Source organism: Fusarium verticillioides, chromosome 3 (genome assembly GCF_000149555.1).
Source record: "Fusarium verticillioides 7600 chromosome 3, whole genome shotgun sequence".
In the NCBI taxonomy this organism is placed as follows: Eukaryota; Fungi; Ascomycota; class Sordariomycetes; order Hypocreales; family Nectriaceae; genus Fusarium; species Fusarium verticillioides.
In genome coordinates, this window is record NC_031677.1 from 1,204,372 (window position 1) to 1,226,587 (window position 22,216).

At 49.0% G+C, this 22,216-nt stretch overlaps 5 protein-coding genes and 1 non-coding gene across 6 annotated transcripts; 4 read left to right on the top strand and 2 right to left on the bottom strand.

Annotated features, from left to right (window-relative positions):
- Positions 1 to 69: 69 nt before the first annotated feature.
- FVEG_16207 lies at positions 70 to 141 on the top strand. The gene has a single exon. It is a non-coding gene; the product is annotated as a tRNA-Met (tRNA).
- Positions 142 to 2,053: 1,912 nt separating this feature from the next.
- FVEG_07897 (ATPase) lies at positions 2,054 to 7,795 on the top strand. The gene is made up of 3 exons (XM_018896612.1): positions 2,054 to 7,013; positions 7,061 to 7,418; positions 7,470 to 7,795. The coding sequence occupies exons 1-3, from the start codon at positions 2,883 to 2,885 to the stop codon at positions 7,637 to 7,639; spliced, it is 4,659 nt and encodes a 1,552-aa protein (XP_018754103.1). The 5' UTR covers positions 2,054 to 2,882; the 3' UTR covers positions 7,640 to 7,795.
- Positions 7,796 to 8,074: 279 nt separating this feature from the next.
- Positions 8,075 to 8,500, bottom strand: FVEG_16208 (hypothetical protein; the record flags this gene model as incomplete). Its single annotated transcript, XM_018905440.1, has 1 exon — positions 8,075 to 8,500. One exon carries the CDS (start codon positions 8,498 to 8,500, stop codon positions 8,075 to 8,077), a length of 426 nt encoding a protein of 141 aa, XP_018754104.1.
- Positions 8,501 to 11,975: 3,475 nt separating this feature from the next.
- Positions 11,976 to 13,739, top strand: FVEG_07898 (hypothetical protein). The gene is made up of 2 exons (XM_018896613.1): positions 11,976 to 12,975; positions 13,041 to 13,739. The coding sequence occupies exons 1-2, from the start codon at positions 12,720 to 12,722 to the stop codon at positions 13,442 to 13,444; spliced, it is 660 nt and encodes a 219-aa protein (XP_018754105.1). The 5' UTR covers positions 11,976 to 12,719; the 3' UTR covers positions 13,445 to 13,739.
- Positions 13,740 to 13,810: 71 nt separating this feature from the next.
- Positions 13,811 to 17,810, bottom strand: FVEG_07899 (hypothetical protein). The gene is made up of 2 exons (XM_018896614.1): positions 17,469 to 17,810; positions 13,811 to 17,333 (listed from the first exon to the last, which is right to left on the bottom strand). The coding sequence occupies exon 2, from the start codon at positions 17,166 to 17,168 to the stop codon at positions 14,346 to 14,348; it is 2,823 nt and encodes a 940-aa protein (XP_018754106.1). The 5' UTR covers positions 17,169 to 17,333; positions 17,469 to 17,810; the 3' UTR covers positions 13,811 to 14,345.
- On the top strand, positions 17,438 to 17,725 carry FVEG_16209 (hypothetical protein; the record flags this gene model as incomplete). Its single annotated transcript, XM_018905441.1, has 1 exon — positions 17,438 to 17,725. One exon carries the CDS (start codon positions 17,438 to 17,440, stop codon positions 17,723 to 17,725), a length of 288 nt encoding a protein of 95 aa, XP_018754107.1.
- Positions 17,811 to 22,216: the final 4,406 nt, after the last annotated feature.

The window sequence follows — 22,216 nt, forward strand, 5'->3', positions numbered from 1 at the left end:
TGTCCAGTATCCAACCCTAGAAGGTGAACTATATAGGTTGAACTTTGCAGCATTGTTGCCACCAAAGAAAGCAATTTGGCGCAGTGGAAGCGCGCCGGGCTCATAACCCGGAGGTCGCACGATCGAAACGTGCAATTGCTAAACATTCTTTTTTTGCATTTTTTTGAGTCTGATAGCAGTATAGGAATCCTCCTTACATTTATTCATCTGTTTCTCTAAATTTTGTTTAGTCCTCATGACAGAAGAGAGCTCAACGTTGACCTTCTAATTTACTACCCTTTCTGTAGTCAAGGAACTAGGTAGTTGACCATTTCTGTGTGCCAACTCTTAATCATTGTCCTAGAGAGGTACTAAGAACAGTCATGTCTGGATGTATTAATCACTAAATGATGAACAGGTATGTTTGGTTGAATGCCACCATTCAGATGATGACTTGTGTATTATGGGGTTTGGGCAACAACAAACCTAACCGGCTATCTTGTTGTAAAATAACGACCCATGTCGGTTCCAGAGAAGCTCTTGTTGATAAATAATTAACATAAGAGCTGTGAATTCGGGGCTAGTGGTGAGATTGCTGACAGTTCTGTTCGCCTATGAAATAATTGCAAGACAGTTACAATGAGTCACAGAGATAGGAGCGATACAGTCCTGGCAGCATGATATTAAAGTTTGATGAGGTATATATTGAATGCCGACGTGGATAATGAATTTGAACTCTATGGGCTTTAGTATCTTCATTCTCTCTACCTTCAACGAGACTGTTCATGTTATGCTACTTCAGTGACAGTGATACCACACGGAGCCACCGTGACCACACTATCGGCTTTCCACCTTTGTGAATATTTAAGGAAGAATAGAACAATATTCTAAGAATTATAACTTTGAAATATCAAGGGAGTTGATTCATAAACCGGATAGAACGAAACCTTGATGCGCTTTTGGGGCACCAAACCTCCTGAATCCTGTACACTAGATAGTATCTACCTGCCAATATTTGCATTATGAATAACCGAAAGAAGCACTCTAAGATCAGAGAAGAAACATGTTCGAGCTACTTTCCAACTTGGCCTCTGCGACATGTCGGAGCGTCAGAGAAACCCTTGAGTCTGCTCAGACATGACTATTTCTTAGTCTCCCAAGACGGACATGCAACAGCTGCTGGATCAGATTACTATAGGAGCACTTCGGCAGCGCTTTGATACGAATAGGAGATAAAGAGATACCAACTCATTCTGAGGATTATATAAACTTCTTCAACAAAATCATCATGAAATGGTCAAGGTTACTCCCTCAGCTTTCAGCTTGATATTGAGACTAAGTCGCGGGAGGTGAACCAACTCAACAATTTTGAGGCCTTCTTACCGTTTGGAACATGGTGTAAGCATGTCGGCATATGTCGCTTTCATTGGTTATGTCGGTAACGAGTGCATTCTTACTAAAGAACTTATATATTCATAATCGTATTCATCTTATTAACTCCGCCAAAGGCAAACTGATGGCCAAGATGGAAGATTCGGACAGTCTATCCTAAGAGTACCATAAGGACCTGGTATGATCACAGCCTTGAGCAATCACCATCTGCAAGTTGGCACTTAATGTTTGGGGAGCAGCGCTACCTACCACGTTTGTGACATGCCTTTGTCTGCTGCTGCAACGAGCGTTCGGCCGACTCAACCTAATACTGACGGATGAGCTATCTTTAGCATGTGAAAAGGGTCCGAATCAAAGTTGACTTTGTAATCAGAGACAGGTCCCCGGAGGGTGAATGTGGATATTGGAAAGCTCTAGCAGCTCAGGTGGAGGACCCCTACAATGTCCCTCTTCTCTCACATTATTAACTGATAACGTTGGGGGAGGCTCTGTGCTTATGTGCATTGCATTGGTAGCGTAAATCAGCGTTCCACAGCGGTCTTGGCAAGCCGTTTGCTCGCTGTGATTACCAATACAAAACATCCATCCATCCATTCACCCATCAATGTTCTCATTTCAGAAACAGTTCTCAGAGAGCAGAGCAAGTTACTGTGACTCTTACGGCGTAAACAGTCCCACTCTCTTGCAATACTGGAAGTATCCGACAAAGCCCGGAGCCGACTCTTATACGCGTCGACCGGTTCAGGTACCTGGGTTTTAGGCGTATGCTGCAATGCTACAGCAAAAGATGGAGGGAATTCAGAGTTTGTGGCGCTAAAACCCGATGGATTACGCTGCAATGTCCGGCCGGGACAAGGGATCTACGACTTGGCATGAATCTGTTAAAGTAAAATCTATGGGGCCTTATCTCAGATCCCGAGTCAAGTCAGCAACTCCACAAACTCCATAACGTTAGGCACAAATATTCGGAAACAAGAGCTAAACTCCATGAGCTCAAGCTGCTCAGCAGTCTGCAGCGCATCCACAGGCTAACTGAGCTCTGGAGAAGCGACAGAAAAGAGTGGCTGGCACTATTGCCTGTTACGGTTAACAACTGAGCAGGTTATTTTGGATCCTCTTCGTCTAAATCCCTTCCATCTCCCTTAGCGTAACGGAGGCACCTTTACGTCACTCCGGAGAGGGAAAAAATGTGCATAACTACTCCGTAGGGGTCATTATAAATACAATTATTCTCAGTGTTGAGGTGTTGAGAAGTCATCATTGCGTGCTACTAAAGCTCCTGCCTGTCCTGCAGCTCTCCGTCGTGAAGCTTATCTTCACCGGTCTTTCTCCTTTCATAAGGTAGCCAAACACTTGATAGGACAGACCTACCTCTACCTGCAGAGATAATAACTGCATACAAATATCAAAGCGGTGCCCGCTCACCGGCTGCACGTCATAGTCTTTTCTCTAATAACTACAACCTACATACCTTTTCTTTGCTCTTTTAATCTCGTACAATCGCCGTCATCATGTTGGGAAACACGGTAGACGGCGATGCTCTTCGCCGCACACAATCTTCTATGTGGCAACAGCAGCAACAACCCATTTCTCAACAAACAGTCGAAGGTGGACAACATAACCCTACAAGCAGCGGCTCCTCCGAATCAGGTGTCGTCCAAGAAGGAAAATGGGGTGAGCGTGGACAGGAAGATGTCACTGCTCAAGAGGCCATGCAAGAGTTCGAGTCTCTACGTCACAACTTGATGAGCCTACACAAGACAAGAACGGCAGATACGCACGCAAGCAAAGCTCAGAGTAGACGGACGAGTACTGCTGCTCGAGTTCGGTCAGAGAAACATGAACATGAACATGAACATGACGACGATGATGGTTCCAAGACCGATGTGGAAGCTGGCCCTGAAGAGAGTGAGGGTTTCGAACTTGGTCGCTTTATGCGAGAAGGCCATTTCGAAAAGCGGTCCGAGGAGGAAGGACCTTTGAAGAGAGTTGGTGTTGTGTATGAGAACCTCACTGTCAAAGGCGTCGGAAGCACAGCAACTTTTGTACGAACCGTACCCGATGCTATTCTTGGTACATTCGGCCCCGATCTCTACAATGTCCTCACCAGATACTTTCCTTCTCTCCGGATTGGAAAGCCCCCAACCCGAAAACTCATCAATGATTTCACTGGATGCGTTCGTGATGGCGAGATGATGCTCGTTCTGGGACGGCCTGGCGCTGGGTGCAGTACCTTCCTCAAAGCTATCAGCAACAACCGCGAATCATATGCTGCCGTCGAAGGAGAAGTTTCGTACAGCGGCATTTCTGCTGCTGAGCAGAAAAAGCACTACCGGGGCGAGGTCAACTACAACGGCGAAGATGATATTCACTTTGCTACTCTGAGCGTGTGGAAGACTCTCGCTTTTGCGCTTACCAACAAGACCAAGATCAAGGAGAAGGCCGATATTCCGGTTATCGTGGATGCCCTCATGAAGATGTTTGGTATCAGCCATACAAGAGATACTGTAGTTGGTGATGACTTCACTCGAGGTGTCTCCGGTGGTGAGCGAAAGCGAGTTTCGATTGCAGAGACATTGGCATCGAAGTCTACCGTGATGGCATGGGATAACTCTACTCGAGGATTAGACGCATCGACCGCCCTCGACTACGCACGATCTCTGCGTATCATGACAGACATTAGCAACCGAACCACTCTCGTCACCTTATACCAGGCGGGAGAGGGCATTTACGAGTTGATGGATAAGGTTCTGGTCATCGATCAAGGCCGACAGATCTTCTCCGGACCTGCCAACAAGGCAAAGCAGTATTTCATCGACCTTGGATTCGAATGTCCCGAACGACAGACGACAGCAGACTTCTTGACTGCCGTCACCGATCCGACCGAACGACGCTTCCGACCCGGATTTGAACACCGCGCTCCCCGAACACCAGAAGAGCTCGAGTCGGCTTTCAGGAACTCACCACATTACCAAGAGCTCCTGGCTGATGTTGCTGCCTACAAGGAGTCTCTTCACCAGTCTGACTACCAAGACGCGAAGAGGTTCCAAGGGGCCGTCCAGGATTCGAAGTCAAAGCACGTCTCTGACAAGTCACCATATACCATCTCGTTCCCCCGACAGGTACTTGCTTGCACTAAGCGAGAAGCATGGCTCCTGTTCGGTGATACCACCACACTCTGGACGAAGCTCTTCATCATCATCTCCAACGGTTTCATCGTTGGATCTCTCTTCTATGGACAGACTGAGGATACTGCAAGTGCTTTCAGTCGTGGCGGTACCATCTTCTTCTCGATTCTCTTCTTAGGCTGGCTTCAGCTTTCTGAGCTGATGAAGGCTGTGTCTGGACGTGCCGTTGTCGCTAGACACCACGACTATGCTTTCTATCGTCCTTCCGCTGTTTCCCTTGCTCGCGTTCTGCTCGACTTTCCTGTTATCGCTGTCCAGGTATGCATCTTTGGTCTCATCATGTACTTCATGACTGGGCTTGATGTGGATGTATCAAAGTTCTGGATCTACATGCTCTTCGTTTATACCACAACCATCATGGTCACAGCCCTGTATCGCATGTTTGCCAGCTTATCCCCAGAGATTGACACGGCTGTGCGATTTTCGGGAATCTCTCTCAACCTGCTCATCATATACACCGGATATGTCATCCCCAAGACTCAGTTGTTGAAGGATTATATCTGGTTCGGCTGGCTGTACTGGATCAACCCCATCAGTTACAGTTTTGAGGCTGTCTTGACCAACGAGCTTTCCGATAGAATCATGGAATGTGCTCCCTCCCAGCTAGTTCCGCAGGGACCTGGAGTTCAGTCTGGATATCAGGGTTGTGCTATTAGCGGGGCTACAGTCAACGCCCAGTCAGTATCAGGCGCCGATTATCTACAAGCTACCTACAACTATAGCCGATCAAACCTATGGCGGAACTTTGGCGTTGTCATTGCTTTTGCTGCTCTCTATATCCTCGTCACGGTATTGGCAACAGAGATGGTCAGCTTCACCCAAGGTGGGGGTGGTGCCTTGATCTTCAAGAAGAGCCGAAAGGCTAAGGAACAAGCACGCAAAGCCGAAGCCCCTGTCGATGACGAGAAAGTCGTTGGAAATGGTGCCAGCAGCTCCTCCGGCGTTGTCGCTGACCCCAACCCAGGCAGTGAAGACGAAGCCTTGGAACAAATTACCGATAGCGAGTCTATCTTCACATGGCGTGATATCGAGTATACAGTTCCATATCTCGGTGGCGAGAAGAAACTTCTGAACAAGGTCAGCGGATATGCTAAGCCTGGTGTCATGGTTGCCCTTATGGGAGCTTCGGGTGCTGGCAAGACGACGCTTCTCAACATTCTCTCCCAGCGTACAAGCGTTGGGGTCGTTACAGGTGAGATGCTTGTCGATGGACGATCTCTTGGCGCCGACTTCCAGAGAAACACTGGATTCTGTCTCCAGGGTGACCTGCACGATACAACTCAGACTGTGAGAGAGGCTATTGAGTTCTCTGCCATCCTGCGGCAGGACAAATCCGTCAGCCGTGCTGACAAGCTTGCGTACGTGGACAAGATTATCGACCTGCTGGAACTCAATGACCTGCAAGATGCCGTTATCATGTGTCTCGGAGTGGAACAGCGTAAGCGTCTTACCATCGGCGTTGAATTGGCAGCCAAGCCTTCGCTACTTCTCTTCCTTGATGAGCCCACTTCTGGTCTTGACTCACAGTCTGCTTACTCCATTGTCCGTTTCCTCCGAAAGTTGAGCCGGGCTGGCCAGGCGATCATCTGCACCATTCACCAGCCAAGCTCTGTTCTTATTCAGCAGTTTGATATGGTCCTTGCTCTGAACCCTGGCGGCAACACATTTTACTTTGGCTCTATGGGTGAGAACGGAGAAGACGTCATCAAGTACTTCTCAGACCGCGGTGCTATCTGCCCTCCTAACAAGAACGTCGCCGAATTCATTCTCGAGACTGCTGCACGACCTCACAGGCGACCTGATGGCACCAAAGTTGATTGGAACCAGGAATGGGTTGAAAGTGAGGAAGCTCAAAAAGTGCTTGAAGAAATTGATGGTCTTAAACGAGTTCGAAGTTCCGCAACCGAGGGGGTAGCTTCTTCAAACAAGGAGCACTCTGAATTTGCTGCACCGACCTGGCTTCAGACGGTCGAGTTGACCAAGCGTATGTTCCGACAACACTGGCGCGACCCCTCTTACATCTATGGAAAGTTCTTCATTGCGGTCATCTTTGGCATCTTCAATGGCTTCACCTTCTGGAAACTTGGTTACACGATGCAAGACATGCAGAACCGAATGTTCACTTGCTTCTTGATCGTGACAGTTCCTCCCACCATCGTCAATGGCGTTGTCCCCAAGTTCTTTACCAACATGGCGCTTTGGCAAGCCCGAGAATATCCCTCTCGTATCTACGGATGGTTTGCTTTCTGTACTGCCAACATTGTTTCTGATATCCCAGCAGCTGTAGTGTCGGCAGTGTTGTACTTTGTGTTGTGGTACTGGCCAACTGGACTTCCAACAGAGAGCTCTGTTTCAGGCTATACGTTCCTGATGACTCTTCTCATCTTCCTCTTCATGACAAGCTGGGGACAATGGATCTGCGCGTTTGCCCCTAGCTTTACCGTTATCTCCAATGTAAGTTCTGCCCTCGATAGTATGTCTTTCCGTACTAACAGCATTAGGTCCTGCCCTTCTTCTTTGTCATGTTCGGTTTGTTCAACGGTGTTGTTCGCCCATACGCCTCACTTCCTGTCTTCTGGAGGTTCTGGATGTACTACGCCAACCCCTCTACATACTGGATTGGAGGCATCCTCGCAGCGACTCTTGATGGCACTCCAGTAGAATGTTCGTCCGAAGAGACTGCCAAGTTTGACGCCCCCCCAGGACAAACATGTCAAGAATATGCAGGAGCATTTGCAGACTCCGCCGGAGGATATCTCCTCAACCCCAATGCCACGAGTGCTTGCGAGTTCTGCCCAATGACTTCTGGTAACGATTACCTAGCGTCACTCAACATTAATGCGAGTGACAAGTGGAGAGGTATGCTGATCCTACCAAGCCGTATTGACATAACGTACTAACATACTGCAGATTTTGGTATCTTCTTAGCATTTTGTGTGTCCAACTGGATGCTCGTTTACTTCTTTATTTACACAGTCCGTGTTCGGGGATGGAGCTTTGGTTTTGGAACGATATTTGGAGGGTTGGGCAAGTTGGTTGATCTGTTCAAGAAGCCATTTCAGCGAAAGAGGGAGGAGTAAGAGATTGATTTAGCGAATGCAATTTAGAAAGGATAAGGAAAAGTACCAGCGAGTATTTGAGATATAATAGACAAACCGGGCTAGTGGATGAAGGATCGTATAGCCCTTAATACTGCATCTAACATGAACTTTTCGTACTGTTCAGCAGTGCCTGTGACAAATTTGCCAAACCCCCATTAAAGAGTGACTCTATGGCTTTGAGATGGCCTCAAGATGATCTTCATATGCACCCAAAAGAGAAAGCAAATTCCCTGTTGCCAAATGACCCCAAAGTAGAAAGCATGGCTGTTCTAACCCTCAAGACTCATGTCCGAAAAAGTCTTCCTCCAAACCCAGTCGTGAAAACAATACCCTCTACCCGGCCACTGGGCATCGATGCCATTGTAGTGTTGTCTCAGTGCACGGCGGTCCGTTGGCAACGTCTTCAGCAACGGTCTAGGACTTGTCGTCTGGATATACCTTTTCCAAGGCGTGTTTCGACAGACCGACGACCCCGTCTGATCCCACGTCAAGGTCGGCTGGGTTGATGAGCCCAGCTCTTCCTGCGATGCGGAACAACTCATTGTGGACGACACTCATATATCGACCCGCAACTTCCATGGAGAATGAGCCCATCTCCAGGCTGACCTCAGACGCCGATTTCATCTTCTTGGAAATGGGGTCATAAAGCTCCTCCTGCATCTTTCGCTTCAAAGACGCGTACGGAGTCGTCAGAACCGAACTGATTTCACAGCATCCTCGTAGCTGGCATTCCAATTCGCGGATCCTTTCTTTAAGATCCAGGACGACATTTTCGAGAGAGACCGAGGATGACCCCTCAAGATCGGATTCGCTATCTGATGGCACGGGCTTTGGGGTCATGACACCCGGAGTTGTGTTTGATGAAGACGGTTCAATGGGGGCATCGGTGCTCGTGGTTGACCACTCTTGAGGCTCATGAGCAGGCGGTGATGCTTTGGTGTTCTCCTCGGCCGCTTCCTAAGCAGCTTTTGGAGACTGATGACGGGTGGGCGAATTGGGGTCTTCCATGATGTAACTGGAGACTATAATGGCACCAAAGAAGGCGAAAAGATGAGAGTGACCCCAACCTGGAAGTCAAGATGGCCTCTTCTTGAAGGGGAAGCTATCGAGATTGGTACTGCTATGGCAATGTTTCATTAGGAAGAGAAAATGGATGACGGTACGGAGAAACATACCACAGAGATGACCACGATAACCTTGAATGCAACAGTTACAGCGATGGTATGATAAAACGGGCTCTAGAAAGATTGTTAGAGATAGATATCATTAGTATCAGAATGGAAGTGACATACCATGAACCGAATCGGACCAAAAGACTCAAGCTAAATTCTATTGCTTTATGCGTGAAGCAGTGTTTCGAAGCCACAATAATTGAGACGCAGAGCGCTATAACCAGGAGCCTAATGAGAATAATCATTAAATGAAGCATAGAGTATCCATATCATACAGCTTACCTTGAAGCGTCTTATGCTGTGAGTTGTGAGGCTGTGATCCAACACCGGCGAAGGTTGGATGCGAATGAGAGGATGCGAGAGAAGAAAATCAGAGGAGAGAATGAAAGGCAGAAGGGTATATATAGTGGCGGAGAGAATCTAAGGAAACAAAGGAAGCAACTAGAAATCCATGGAGGGAAAAGGAAGCATAAAGACGTAAGAAGAGAGGAAGATTGTATAATTGTGGATGTTTTTGTCTCTTAGATCGTCCGTCGTCCGTCGTCAGTGAACCAGCTGCCACGTCATATATGCGATGCATTTGATAGTGATTCACGATCAGAATCACGCTTGGGCTGCTGCTAGATCACTTCAATCACAGAGGGCAAAGAGAAAAGCTTTGATCAGGGGGGTGTTCTGGTATCTATCCAGGTAGCACGGCACGGCACTGCTTTAGCATTGACCATTACCAGAGCCATACGAAGCACTGGTTGATATTTGAGTTCTAAATTGTGCATATGTTATAGAAATAGGTAAGTAAAGTCGGGAGGGGAACTTTGATATCCTGGTGTGGAGGATGGACTCATCATGTTCTCGAATATACCCCTGAACAGCATCACGAGATGCTCACGTCCGGCACGTTCCTCTAATAGATCCAGGGCATTCTCTTTAGGAAAGAAAGAGGCTGGCTCCAAGTCATCAGGTTCAATTCTTTCCTTTCAGAAGCTATTATTCGCATCAAGGTCGAATAGTCCTGGCTCCTAGGTTCACTGACACTACAGAGAACCAGGAGCCAGAGACGAACAACCCGCAGGTCTGCGCTGCAATTCCATGGATTACCAGCTCCCATGTCATTTGGTATTATTCCGAGGAGTGTCGTGATGTGTGCTTGAGCAGCCCCGGGATAAGAGCGGCACCGTCGCTTCACCTGTATAGTCCAGATGATAGCCCCAAGCCGAAGTCACTCTAAGATTATTTCAAAAGGTGCATCAGGCTGTGGAGGTTCTAGTTTCTGTTGATTCGATAAGTCGTGCGCGATTGCGTTCGAAAGGAGACCCATTTGCTCTTCGTCGTTATATATAGGCTCGTGCAATCAAACTATTCGAACACGAACAGAAAGAGAAGTGCTTGCCATCAACCCAAACGGTCGCATCCCAGCCATCATCGACACAGATGAGCACGGCGACGAACTCAAGATCTGGGAAATTGGTGTCATTTTGCAGTATCTTGTGGAACGGTATGACAAGGACTACAAGATCTCGTGTCCCCGTGGTACCAAAGAGTACTGGTAGATGACGAGCTGGGTAAGTCACATACTTATGAGTTGCTCTTGAAGATATATCTAATCGAAGCCCCTATAGCTCTTTTGGCAAGTCAGTGGTCTCAGCCCTATGCAAGCAAGCCAACCCCCCTTTGAGAGTACGTTCCCAGGCTTGAGGCTAGGTCAAGGGGACAACTGATCTGAAGAAGCTGGGAAGGGAGCGATCGGTTTGGGTTCGGGGAGCTATGAAGCGTGATGCCGAGTGATGGATGAGCCTTGTGGGAAATGTTGGATAGGTGAGAATCTACTGCAATATATTTGGTCCTATGGTACCTTTGACGGAGAGAAGGTTGCTGGTTAAATTGGAGGTTACTTATCCATCCAAAGTTCAAGTTGTAGCTATGGTCTCATTAGAAATAAATACCTGTTCTCTTGCATTGACTGAAAACACATTGCGAAGGTGCTCGTCTTCCTGTGTTTATCATGACTGGTTATATATCTGGCCTCTTGATGTCGTAGAAGAGGAAGTCATAAGGGGTCATTCTGGTTTGGTGGACCATGTACACACACATCATGGGGCCATATAAGCGCTTGAATGGGGCCATTTTGATCTTTTCTCTTTTCTACACGTTTTCAATGGGGTCTTTTGATTCAATAAAGCTCCAGCCATCGCATCAGCGATTAATGGCATTCAAATGACCGACCACAAGTCAAGTTGACTTGAAGACAATCAGACTCAAAACTGTAATGCGGATCACACCTGATGTCCATTCAGTGATTGAAAGAATACAGCCAGCTCCTTGAATGAGATCCGCCCAAGTTTGACCACCTCAAACTTAGCATCTCCTGTTGTGCCACATATGTCTTGGCCTGAATATTGGCTGACAACTCTCTCCGTATAACGCCCAACTTGTGGATATTATCAGCCAAAGTCTCCAGAGTACTCTAGAACGTGGCACTAAGCGGCTGAACAAGTATTTATGGAAACACTTTAAACTCACGATCTAAGTAAGCATTGGCGGTGTAAGGTTTCTCTTCTCAGCACGGGGATTTTCTTTTTTGCACGATCGCGCACTCTCCTCTTTCAAACGTGGGCCACAGCGGGACGGCACGCAAGGTCTCCATTTTGGCTTTTTTCAGCCCTACGGGTCACTTTCAACGTGTCTCACGGTTGATTCAAGTATTCAACATTTTGTGAGTCAGTTTGTGAAAATTCTGAACAGAACAGCGAAGTTGAGCATCCATGGTTGAGTTGGCAACTGGTTTGACTCATCCATGTAGGTCGGGCCCTCGCTAAAAAAAGAGGTAGCGAGTTAGGTTTCTGTTGTAGAATACGCGAACTGTTGAATTGCTGTAGCCTCGGGCTTCACCGTCTGCTGGTTTTTACATAAGTGGTTCTTTCTCCGTGGCAAAGTATGTGCTGTAACGGTAACAGTTACAGTTACAGTTACATTTACAGCAAGACGTTGTCGTTGTTGTCGGTAGTATAAAGTCGTGCGTACGTGTGCTCATGTATCTATCATGCAATCCAGCCGGGATATTTCTACTCAACCTCTGTAACACAAGCAAGACCCAGACAAGACAAGTGGATAGGTACACAGGGGTTGTACCGTTTTTGAGAATTCACGAATAAATATTTAACTTACGCCTTGATCAATCACCTCATAGAGCAAGTCAACAATACTGAACCGTGCTGCTCGAAGCGACTCTCGCATATCGTTCGTCAATTCCACTGTGGAGGATCGATCATCAATCAACACCCCCTGCAGGCGGGCGTCTTCAATTTTCAGCCCCTCACTCTTCCTGTTCAGGCCAGTTCGCCGCGAGATGTGCAGACTGCAGCAGAGAATCAAAACTCAACAAAGCCAAGCTCCAAGCTAAAAGAATAGGAAAAGACTCCAACTGGACGACACTCCCAGCTCTCAGGGGTTCTAACGTACAGTGGTGGAGTAGCCAAAAGAGACCCCTGAAACGCGCGAATCGTATCTCCAGCCACTCGAATTTACGGTGAAGACCTAAGGATCATCGCGTGTGTGTCCCGTGCGTGCGTGCGTGCCCGCCGTGGCCCCTCCGAGACTTGACACTACTGTACCTCACTCTTACAGTACATACAGCTCTGACTTGCATCTGCATTGGTTTCGTTCGCAGCAGCAGCAGCGCACATCACATCCCTTTAGTCCATTCTCCTCGCCTCGATCCTGATTTTCCTCAGAATCAAAGTGAGGATCAATCAACGACGACACAATTCTTCAATTGATTTAATAGCGCCTTTCCTTTCTCGAATGCGCACAGTCTGAGGTTTTCCCTCTCTCTCATTCTGAAATCTCACCACCAAAAAAACTTCCCACCGAGAATTCTCAAAAAAAATATGGGCTTCCTCGACTGGAACGACGGTGCCTCCGTCCTCTCAGGCAGATCTCGCCGTCACAAATCCTCTCGCTCTCACAAGAAGCGCCGTTCGCGATCCCGCTCCCGCTCTAGCTCCCGTGAGCGTGGTCGTGGTGGCTTCGCCGATATGGCAGACTCCTTCTTTGGCGGAGATCGCTACGGCAAGCACAATTCCTCGCGCTCTTCATTCTTTGGCCTTGGCGGTAACAACAGCCGCTCCAGCTTCTTTGGAAACAGTAATTCTCCCCCTCCCAGCCTCATACCTCGGAATCCAAAGGTTGCTGACTGGCTGACTACCTAGGTCGCTCGTCTTACTACAAGCGCTCCCCACGTCAAGGCTTCGTCCAGAAGACATATAAACAACTCAAGCGTCTCCTCCGCGACCTCGTCCACTGGGCTAAGCGCCACCCATGGAAGGTCTTCTTCGTCGTTATCATGCCCCTCATCACGGGCGGAGCTCTGACTGCTCTTCTTGCCCGCTTCGGCCTACGTATTCCACCCGCCATTGAGCGCATGCTCGGTGTCGCCTCCAAGGCTGCCACAGGCGACTCCTCCGGCCTCGTAGGTGAAGCTGTCCGCATGGCAAGTGGTTTCGGCGGCAACAGCGCTGTTCGCGTAGAGCGTGATACGCACTCCTACAGCGGTGGCGGCGGTGGTGGCGATACTTGGGGTGGTTTTGCTGATATGGCCAAGAAGTGGATGTGAGTGATGTTACTCCAGCGAGATGGCTTCGTTGCTTTGGACTTTTGACACTGCCCTTTTTGACTGACGAGACGCACGCAATTGGCTTTGCTTGAGGCGTTTCAGGAACGGAACGGATTGGAATGGTAAGGATTGACTTGAGAGGATTATTGTGCCCGCATCGCCATAGTACTAGTAGGTGGTTTTACATAGAGACTGCGTGGCAGCATTCTTGAATACATTTCACGATTTAATGACCCCTGAATATTTGGACTTTGTACCTGCCTGGAGAATGTGATCGCCTTCCTCCCAAACTCTACGATATCATCCTTTTCCCAAAACAGACCCAACATTTATCATGTCAGGAATAGGGTTACGAGGCATACCTCACGTCGTCGCAAAATTCAGTCTCAAAGTCATTTCAGCACTATGTTCATTACTAGTTCTGTGCATTTACCAGCCGCCTCCGCAAAATACCTAGTTAGATCTTCTCATATTGACAGCAGCATAGATGCCACATTTGGGTTGTCCAACTCCCTGAGGAGTCCAAGCTACCCAAGTATCTGACTCAACCATCGGCCCTGTCGACCTGGGAGTCAGGTACATGAGGCAATGCCAGATACCAATGCTATTCATGCAATCATTAACCTCTGTGCCCATTCCATTCCTTAAACTAAAATACTGGGGTTTCCATCGATCCAAGGCCCGTACCAGGTCTGTTGGTGCCTTGCGTCTTGACCAATAATGTTAATGCGGCCATTGCTCCATGCAGTGACCCCAAATAGAGTCGACTTGGTAAGGCTGTCGAGTAAGGCTTCTCGGTTGTGGGATGCCATAAAGAATATTGTACATGCACCGTGCAAATGCAACGGCAGTCATAGAACGCCAACGCTGTAGAGTTTCTTCAAGTCGCATATCTCATTCATTACTTCGCCTCGCCCTCTTTCTCCTTAGCGGGTTTCCAAAACTGCATCATTCGACCCAGTTTCTTTGTTCGGCTACTCTTTGCTTTCTTGTGATTCTCGTCATTGTCCAGTGTGACCTCCATTGAGAGCTTGCTCCGTTCACCATGAGAGCTACTGATGAGACGGCTGAGGCTGGCAAGACTTGATCGACGTCGTCCAAAAGCAGCAGAGGAAACCGAAACTGGTCGAGGTTCTCGGAGAGTGGGTTGTGATTGGCGCTGACTGGGTAGGAACATGCTTTCCCTCGTCATTGTAGAATTGCTAGATGTCAATGAGGGAATATCATAATCCACCGAAACTCGAACCTCGGGTCCAGGCTCTCCCATCAAGAGCAAAGAGCGAAAGTTGTTCTCGTCCGTGACTGATGAGGGAGCTGTTGAGATTCGCTGAACCTCAACAGACATGGGTGACCGGGGAGACGGGAAAGAAGAAGAGTAGCTCATGGCATAAGGGCTATTCGGAACATTGGCTGGTGCAGGAAGATGCAACGGGCTGACTTCACCAGGTGAAAGATCCTTGGTGCCTGAGAACCTCCTCAATGAAGAAGGGGTGGAATCGGTAGCCTCAGGTCGCTCAGCAGGCATGAAAGGGGATCGGAAAATCACGCTTGGCATCTCCTCGGCGATAACGCTTTCGTGTAAAGATGACCTCGAGCGCTCACCCCGCACCGTGCTCGCAGATATTTGATCCTTGTCACTCAGGCTCGAGGTAGTTCGCCTCATGGCCTGATTCGGCTGGCTTGAGCTGTGTATTGAAAGCTTGTCTTGCGAGTCACGTAGAGGGTCTCTTGTAACAGCAGCTGGGGGTGTAGCATCACTGTCAGAGTCAGTCTCTTCTTCAGAAGAGTCATCTGTTGTCCCAGATCTGGCATTGTCGTCGTCATCCTCCTCATCTTCTTCGAAAACATCGGCCATTGTTGAGCTACTGTTGTAGCGGTGGATGCCAGCACGGCCTGGATCAAATGGAGGTAGATCGGGAGCAGATTCTGCTCGGCGATGATAATGCATACCAGGGCCACTGAAGCCCTTCATGCCTTGAGCACTATGAAGCCGCCGCTTACCGGCACCACCAGCAGCTCGTTGCGCTGCCTCCCACTCTGGATTGAGTGGTAGCGGAGTGTTGAAGGGGCCGAGAGCTGCGTCGAGGTCGATCATAGGATATGATGATTCATCTGCTGATCGCTTCGGAGCTTCATCTTGAGGAATGTCGGGAGATTCGGTGACTGTAAGAGTTGGTGTCGAGATTTCCAACAATTCAGGCTCTCCATACATGGCATCCTCGCCCTCGTATCGAGCGACTCTAGGAGCTGGTGGAGTTGGAGGCCGACTGCCCTCAGATTTTGATCGCTTGCTGTGAGATTTAGGCTTTCGTGGCAGTATAGCCCCAGCCCAGCCTTTCACCTTCTTCTTTTTCTTCTTGCTCTTTTTGCTGCTCTTACTCTTGACGGGAGTGACTTCAGCATTTTCACCAACTGGCTCAACTCCATGTCCACTCACGGGGAATGCCTTTGTTAGCAGATCAATTGACCCGGCGCTCTGTGGTCTCTTGCCAGGTGATGTGTTTCCAGCAGATGAGTCTCGAACGAAGAATGACCAGCGCTTCCTTGTCGGGCTTGGTTCAGGATCCTCCGCTTTGGGAGCCTCAGCAAAATTGAGTAATGTCGGGATGGAATTTCGACGCCTTGGTGAAGATGGCGTGTTAGCTTGATCGGGAGTACGCTCGAGGATAGCACCTGCGGTGCTTGGCCTCGAATCTGAGAGTTCGCGAGTTGATGTTTGAGATAATGGCGAAGGACTATCCCGACCGTTGTGAGATGCAGCTGAAACAATTGACGATATGCTGCCAGATACAGAGTGTCCAGGTCGCGCTGTTACTGTACTGGAAGTCTCATTAGAGACGAGGGACAAAGGTCGTGGGATAAACTCAAGCGTGTCAGAGAAGCCAACACGAGCCTTAGGTTGCTTGGGGCTTCCGCTGGGTGAAGGGACTGAAACAGGCTTCTCAGTTTCCTTTGGCGCCTCGGGCTCAGGAGCAGATTCGGGCTCAGGTACAACCTTCTCATCTAGAGGTAGAGATGGTTGGTTGCTGGGCTGGCCGAAGGTGGTCGGGCTAGTCGGTGCGCTGCTTCCTCGACCGGCGGCATCAAAGACGGGAGGCTGGAGAATTGGTAAGTCATTTGTTGAGATGGCGCCTGAAATTCCTCTTCGATGGCCTCTTCTAGGTGGTTGAAATGTTGGTGTTACGAGTCCACTCTCTGACTTGGTAGGACTAGTGCTCATGATGGCGATCGAGTTGCCTTCGCGGAGACGTCCCCCAACAAATTCACTCCCACCTCTTCGATGTCCATGGCCGCCGGGTCGCTGTGATGATGCAATGTTTCTGGGAGAATGAGGTGAGATTGGAGGAGTCAGGAGAAAGTTGTTCTCACGATCTGGCGAAAGTAGAGCACCAGGGTTGAAACTAAAGTCAGGCAATGCCGAACGAGACTGTCCGTCTGCATTCTCAGCAGGAAACCCAAAGCTGAAGTTGGGAGTCTCGATGGCCGACATGGGACGACGACCGGTCGCTCGCGAGAAGGAAGAGGGCGCGGACGCCGGGGCAGGCGGTTTGGCTGGAAAGACGAATGGGGGGTTTGGCGGTGGCTCATCGAGCTGAGCCTGTGATTCAACGGATTGAGGGCCAGCAAATGAATTCATTGAGGAAGCAAATCGATCGGAAGGGCTGTCGAACGCTGAACCGGGAGTTGGACGGTTTAGCCGCTCGGGGCCAAATGCGGTTGCCATCTTCTCCTCAGCCGCGCAGCGGCAATGAAGTGATGGACAACAATGTGGGAATTAAAGGTTCATAGGACAAGCAAGGCAACCGTTCCAGAACCGCCGGGCTCGCTTAATTATTCGAATCGAGCAAGTGTATAGCAATGTTGTTGGTAATTTCGAAGAGAGTCGCGTCTGAGGCGTCACAAGCATCGATCAGTACAGATCTTGAGATTGAGATTGAGCACGCAAAAAAGGCAAAGAGTGTCGGCTTCGAGAAAACAATATTGCTACAAATAATGGCGAGCAAGTCGTACTGGGGCAACGGACCAGATAACACGGCAGCAACAGGCTTGAAAGTCGTCGAGATGAATCGCGGAAAATTGGGTGGACGAACAACTCGAATGGCGGATGTTAAAACTATGGTATGTAAAGAAAAGGAGTGGACGGCCAAGACCAGCGCAACTCTACAAAAACAAGAGAGCAACTGGAATCGCACCAAGAAAGAAGAGGTCGGGAGGAGGAAGAAAGAAAATCTTCGCTCGCAAAGGCGGCGTTTTCGATTTGAGGTGCGGCCGGAGAGATGAAGAAGAGAGGACGGGACGGGACGGGGGAGGGGGGGAGATAAAACGCGATTTCGTGATAAAAGGCAGGCCAGAGGGAAAGAGGTAAAGCCAAATGCACTTGTGTTCAGCCATGCCCAGCAAGCGCAAGTGTATATGCAAGTGCAAGGGGTCCCCACTGCCAACTGTGATGGGGGTACGTATGGGCAGGTACCACTGCAGCCAACACAATGCGAATGGACGGCTGGAAATGGCCAGGGAGGACATGCATCTCTAGTACCTCTGCTCTGCTCTGCTCTGCTCTGCTCTGCTCTGCTCTGCTCTGGGCTTCCTTCCAACTTTGGCCAGGCCCCAGGCCCAAAGATAGGCCCCCTAGTCTTGGTAGTTAGTTCATGATCCCTAATCCCTAGTTCCTTAGTTCCTTAGTCCAGGTACCTGGCCTGGCTTGCTGGCGTGGTCCTGGACAATCCGCCCTGGCATCCACAGTCCACACTCGACAGAGACACGACATGGCCAAGGGGCGCCACCTCTCTCGGGGACTCCAGCTGCCCGTGTTGGCTGCCAAGATTGGATCGGGTGGATGCCAGTGGAAGGCGGTTCATGAATCGACTCGGTGTTAGGGTGACCCGATCAAGAAGCCGAGGGAGCCCAAAAGGGATTGTGTGTGATGAACTATGCTACTTTTTGGTAACATGTGTGCAGTCTGATGCATTGTGAAAACACTTACTAAACGTGGAGAATATCTGGGCATAGTTGCATGCTGTGCCCAAGAGAGTCTTATCAAAACCACATATACCTCAGATAGGTAGTCCTTGCGTTTGTCGTTTGTTCTGACTTTCGTTCTTCCAAGGCGGCAGCGGTAAAGCACCCCGGCACCCTTCGCTAGACCTGGGTTTCCTTTCCTTCCCTTCCCTTCATCAATTCTGCCTCTCCAGGGGCGGCCGGGCCTCCTCAACTCCGCTTGGCGGTGGAGCTCTCTTTTTTTATCCACCCCAAAACCTGACCCGCACTGTGTTGTCCTTGAGGCAAATTGCACCAAGCGGCCATTCTTCTTGTTATTGTCTTGACTGGACGATAATAATTTTCGGATATGCCATCTTATGCTGTCAAATATCAATTAATCTATCTCTGCTATCCGTGACAATCTAACAGGAGCATAATCGTTGTTGTTGTTGTTGTTGTTGTTTTGCGCTATCAGCCATGAACAAACCCTTCTGCTCCTCGCCCAATCTTACTGAAACAGGATAGCATTACCATCATGGATATTGATCTTCATCAAATGCAGTGGTGCACTTTCATGGTGGTCACCATCTCATGACAGGTACTGTCAATATTGGTACATGAGACTCCAAGTCCACATCTGCACTGTGACCTCGCAGGTCGACTACAAGTATCCCCTGGCTCTTTGTTCGTTCGCGGCACTGCGAACGCTTGCTGCTGCTCTGTTGGGCGCTGCAGGCCTCTGTTATTCGTCTGCTGTTTCTGTCAGGGGCCACTTAACAACCCTGCCCATGTCACCCTCAGTGTGCGCCGTGTACCTGCACCTAAGGTGCACTTGTGCATGCAGACAAAAGCGCTGCAAGCCCACGACAGACGGAGGAAGACGCAAGCGAGCGATCTTGATCAAGTGGCATCAAGCGTCGAACCTAATTCATGTTGGAAGGACAACTCCATCATGTGAGAGAGACTCGACTTTCTCTTGCAATTGTGCATATTCCCGAAGCTCCATATCGATGATCTTCAATCCTCCCATGCCCGAACTCACCAAGCGCCTTTACCAGGATGGCCTCCAGGCTTGAGAGCGGGGGAGGCGAACACCAAAGTGGAGGTCAAGGGATGAGTAACGGTTACAGCGGGCGGCATGATGTCTTGCTCAATGGCCGCGACAATCTAACGGCCTTGGCGGTTGCGCATTCGAAAATCAAGTATCGATGGCCTTGGCCAGGCATCATAGATAACTATCACGAGAGCCGTTTCTTCGGGCATTTGCCAAACTCTGAAGAGAAGCTAGCTAGAAATTGTTCACACCATCAAACGCTGCGAACAGGAAGATACCCCAGTCGATTAGGGACCGGCTGAGTTACAATAAGCATTGCTACCGTTTGGTGGTCAGCGGGCAGCTGCAGGTCAGGATTCGGATGATAACCGGCTGGCCACTTTGAGAATACAATTCATAGGCCCGAGTCAGCTTCAATCAGCAGGTATCTCTTATCGACGGCATGGCGGAACGTCTGTACCGGTCCAGGAGGTCAGCGACACATGAGCGGGAAAGCTTCACAGCCAGGAAATTCGATGATTTGTCTTGAACAAAGGTTTCTAGCGCAGCTGTCGCCTAGAAATTATCGTAAGATGCATGATCAATTTTGCATTTGTGTTGCTGTACAAAGTTTTTGGTGATTTCTCTGCAACCCATACACAGCTGTACCTTGATCTGGTGTAAGTCGGTGACCAATCATATCCACTGAGAGACAAGGAGGCTGCTGTAGTAGGCAGCCACCAACAAACAGATCGATCTCAAGAAGGGGCGGGACCTAGATCAACGGTACCATCCATTGAAACACCACAATAACTAAAGTTAAGGTAGGGAGTTTAAACGACACGATAGTTTCCGCATGCAATAATCATGAATTCATATTACTATACGATAGTGCCGAGCCATCCGCCGCCAACGCTTGTCACAAACAAAGCAGGTTTATATCTATCCACTCTCAACCTCACTAATTCACACCAACCGTGTAAACTATCGTACAGGTGAGACATGGCTTGCATGATGAATCGGGGCTAGAACCAGTCGTCAACTGCTATGTGCCACAAGAGCCCAGAAAGATATAATACGATGCTGTATACAGTATGGCGGAGCGCGAATCTGTTGTGTGGTGTTGTGTTATGTTAGGTATTTTGCTTGCATTTGCGGGTTTTATTGAGTTCTTATCCGTTGCTTTCTTTTTCTTCTTCCCCAGTTGGTTGGCCTGAGATCTGTCCAGGGTGAGCTGGCAGGCCACCTGGCCCATCAGCCTGACCAGGTCAGAGATTACGAGGTCGAGAACACGACCACAACAAACCCATTCACCAAAACAATGACCCCAGGACTTATCAAGGTTAGTTAGGTTGTGATCTATCGACCGGGTTGCCAGGAGCCCTTGAAGATTACGTACTGCCCTCGTCCGAGCGCTCTGGTTTACAGGCCAAAGAGTTCCGATTTTAGATCTTGACAGATGGGGTCAGTCGACTGACCCATTGTATCTCAACGGCAAAGCTGTTTGCCGAGCGTATCACGAACTACTTGTTTTGCTATTTGCATTTTCTCATCATACTGACATCTCGGTCAGTGGAAAGCCTTGATCTTTGTGGTAGTCCCAGCTAAACGCCATTCTCGCTACGCACGGGGCCAGGAACAGCCTTGATTGCCCTTGTCTATTCCCACACTGGTACCCGTCCGTATCTGAAAGTCATTCCTTGATTTAGACCTTGAAAGATGTGGCAGCTGATGGCGGATGCGGTTGATGCTGAGGCTGCTGATCATCTGTGCGTGCAGGGCACTTGTGAAAGCACTTTGCCTTGTTCACCTGGGACGGGAGATTCACCAAGGCAACGGAATCAGGCTACCACCTCTGATTGGCTCTTGTTTTGATTTCCTGTCTAATTAATTGCTTTTCTAAACTCACAGCACGTCAGACAAGCCGATGGGTTGATCATGGAGCTGTCTATCTGTCTATCATGGATGGGTTTGTTTCAACAAACTCAATCCGGGTATTGACAGTTACCGAGCTTGAAATGACAGGCGCCCCTCCCGTGTAACAATGGCAACAATTTTGATCTCGAATTTTGTTGCATTGACAATCTATTGCCCTACGCTCTTATGTATACACTTCTTCCCCAACAAAGGTCATCCTGGCCTGTCTGATAATCATATTTAACGTCAGATCTACACCAATATCCGACGACACCGCCAAATCATGCACAGACTAGAATGATCGCAAGGTACTTGGCGCATCGGAAATATGGCCGAACTTGGTATAAACAAGACGGGACGGTTTTCAGGACTCGATAACGCCTAAATTAAGCATGACGGAACAAATTAAGACAAAACACCAATTGCATCTGTTGATCGATGGTTGTCGTGACAATTGTGTGTTGGCAAACAAAGCAATTGCATGATACTACAACTCTACAAACCTGCATGTATGCGACCAGCTTTGACTCCTTGTAACATTGACTCCTCATGTCTCTCTTTCATCCCTCGTGTCTTGCCCAGACCTGGGGGTTCATGGGCAGACACTCACTCTCAGTCTCATGGAGCCAGGTCCACCAGCTAAGCCACTATACAAGGATTCTCCCTCTTTCAACCCTTCGAATTCCCCCGTTTTGCTCCACCGTGCACTCATAACCGGCCAATTTCACGGTCGAGAAGAAAAAAAGAGGCTGGCTAGCTGGCAAGTCCCATCTCAGGTCAGCCTGCCACCGTTCAGCTCAACCACGAATAACCTCCCTCAGGCACATCGCCATGAAATGAAG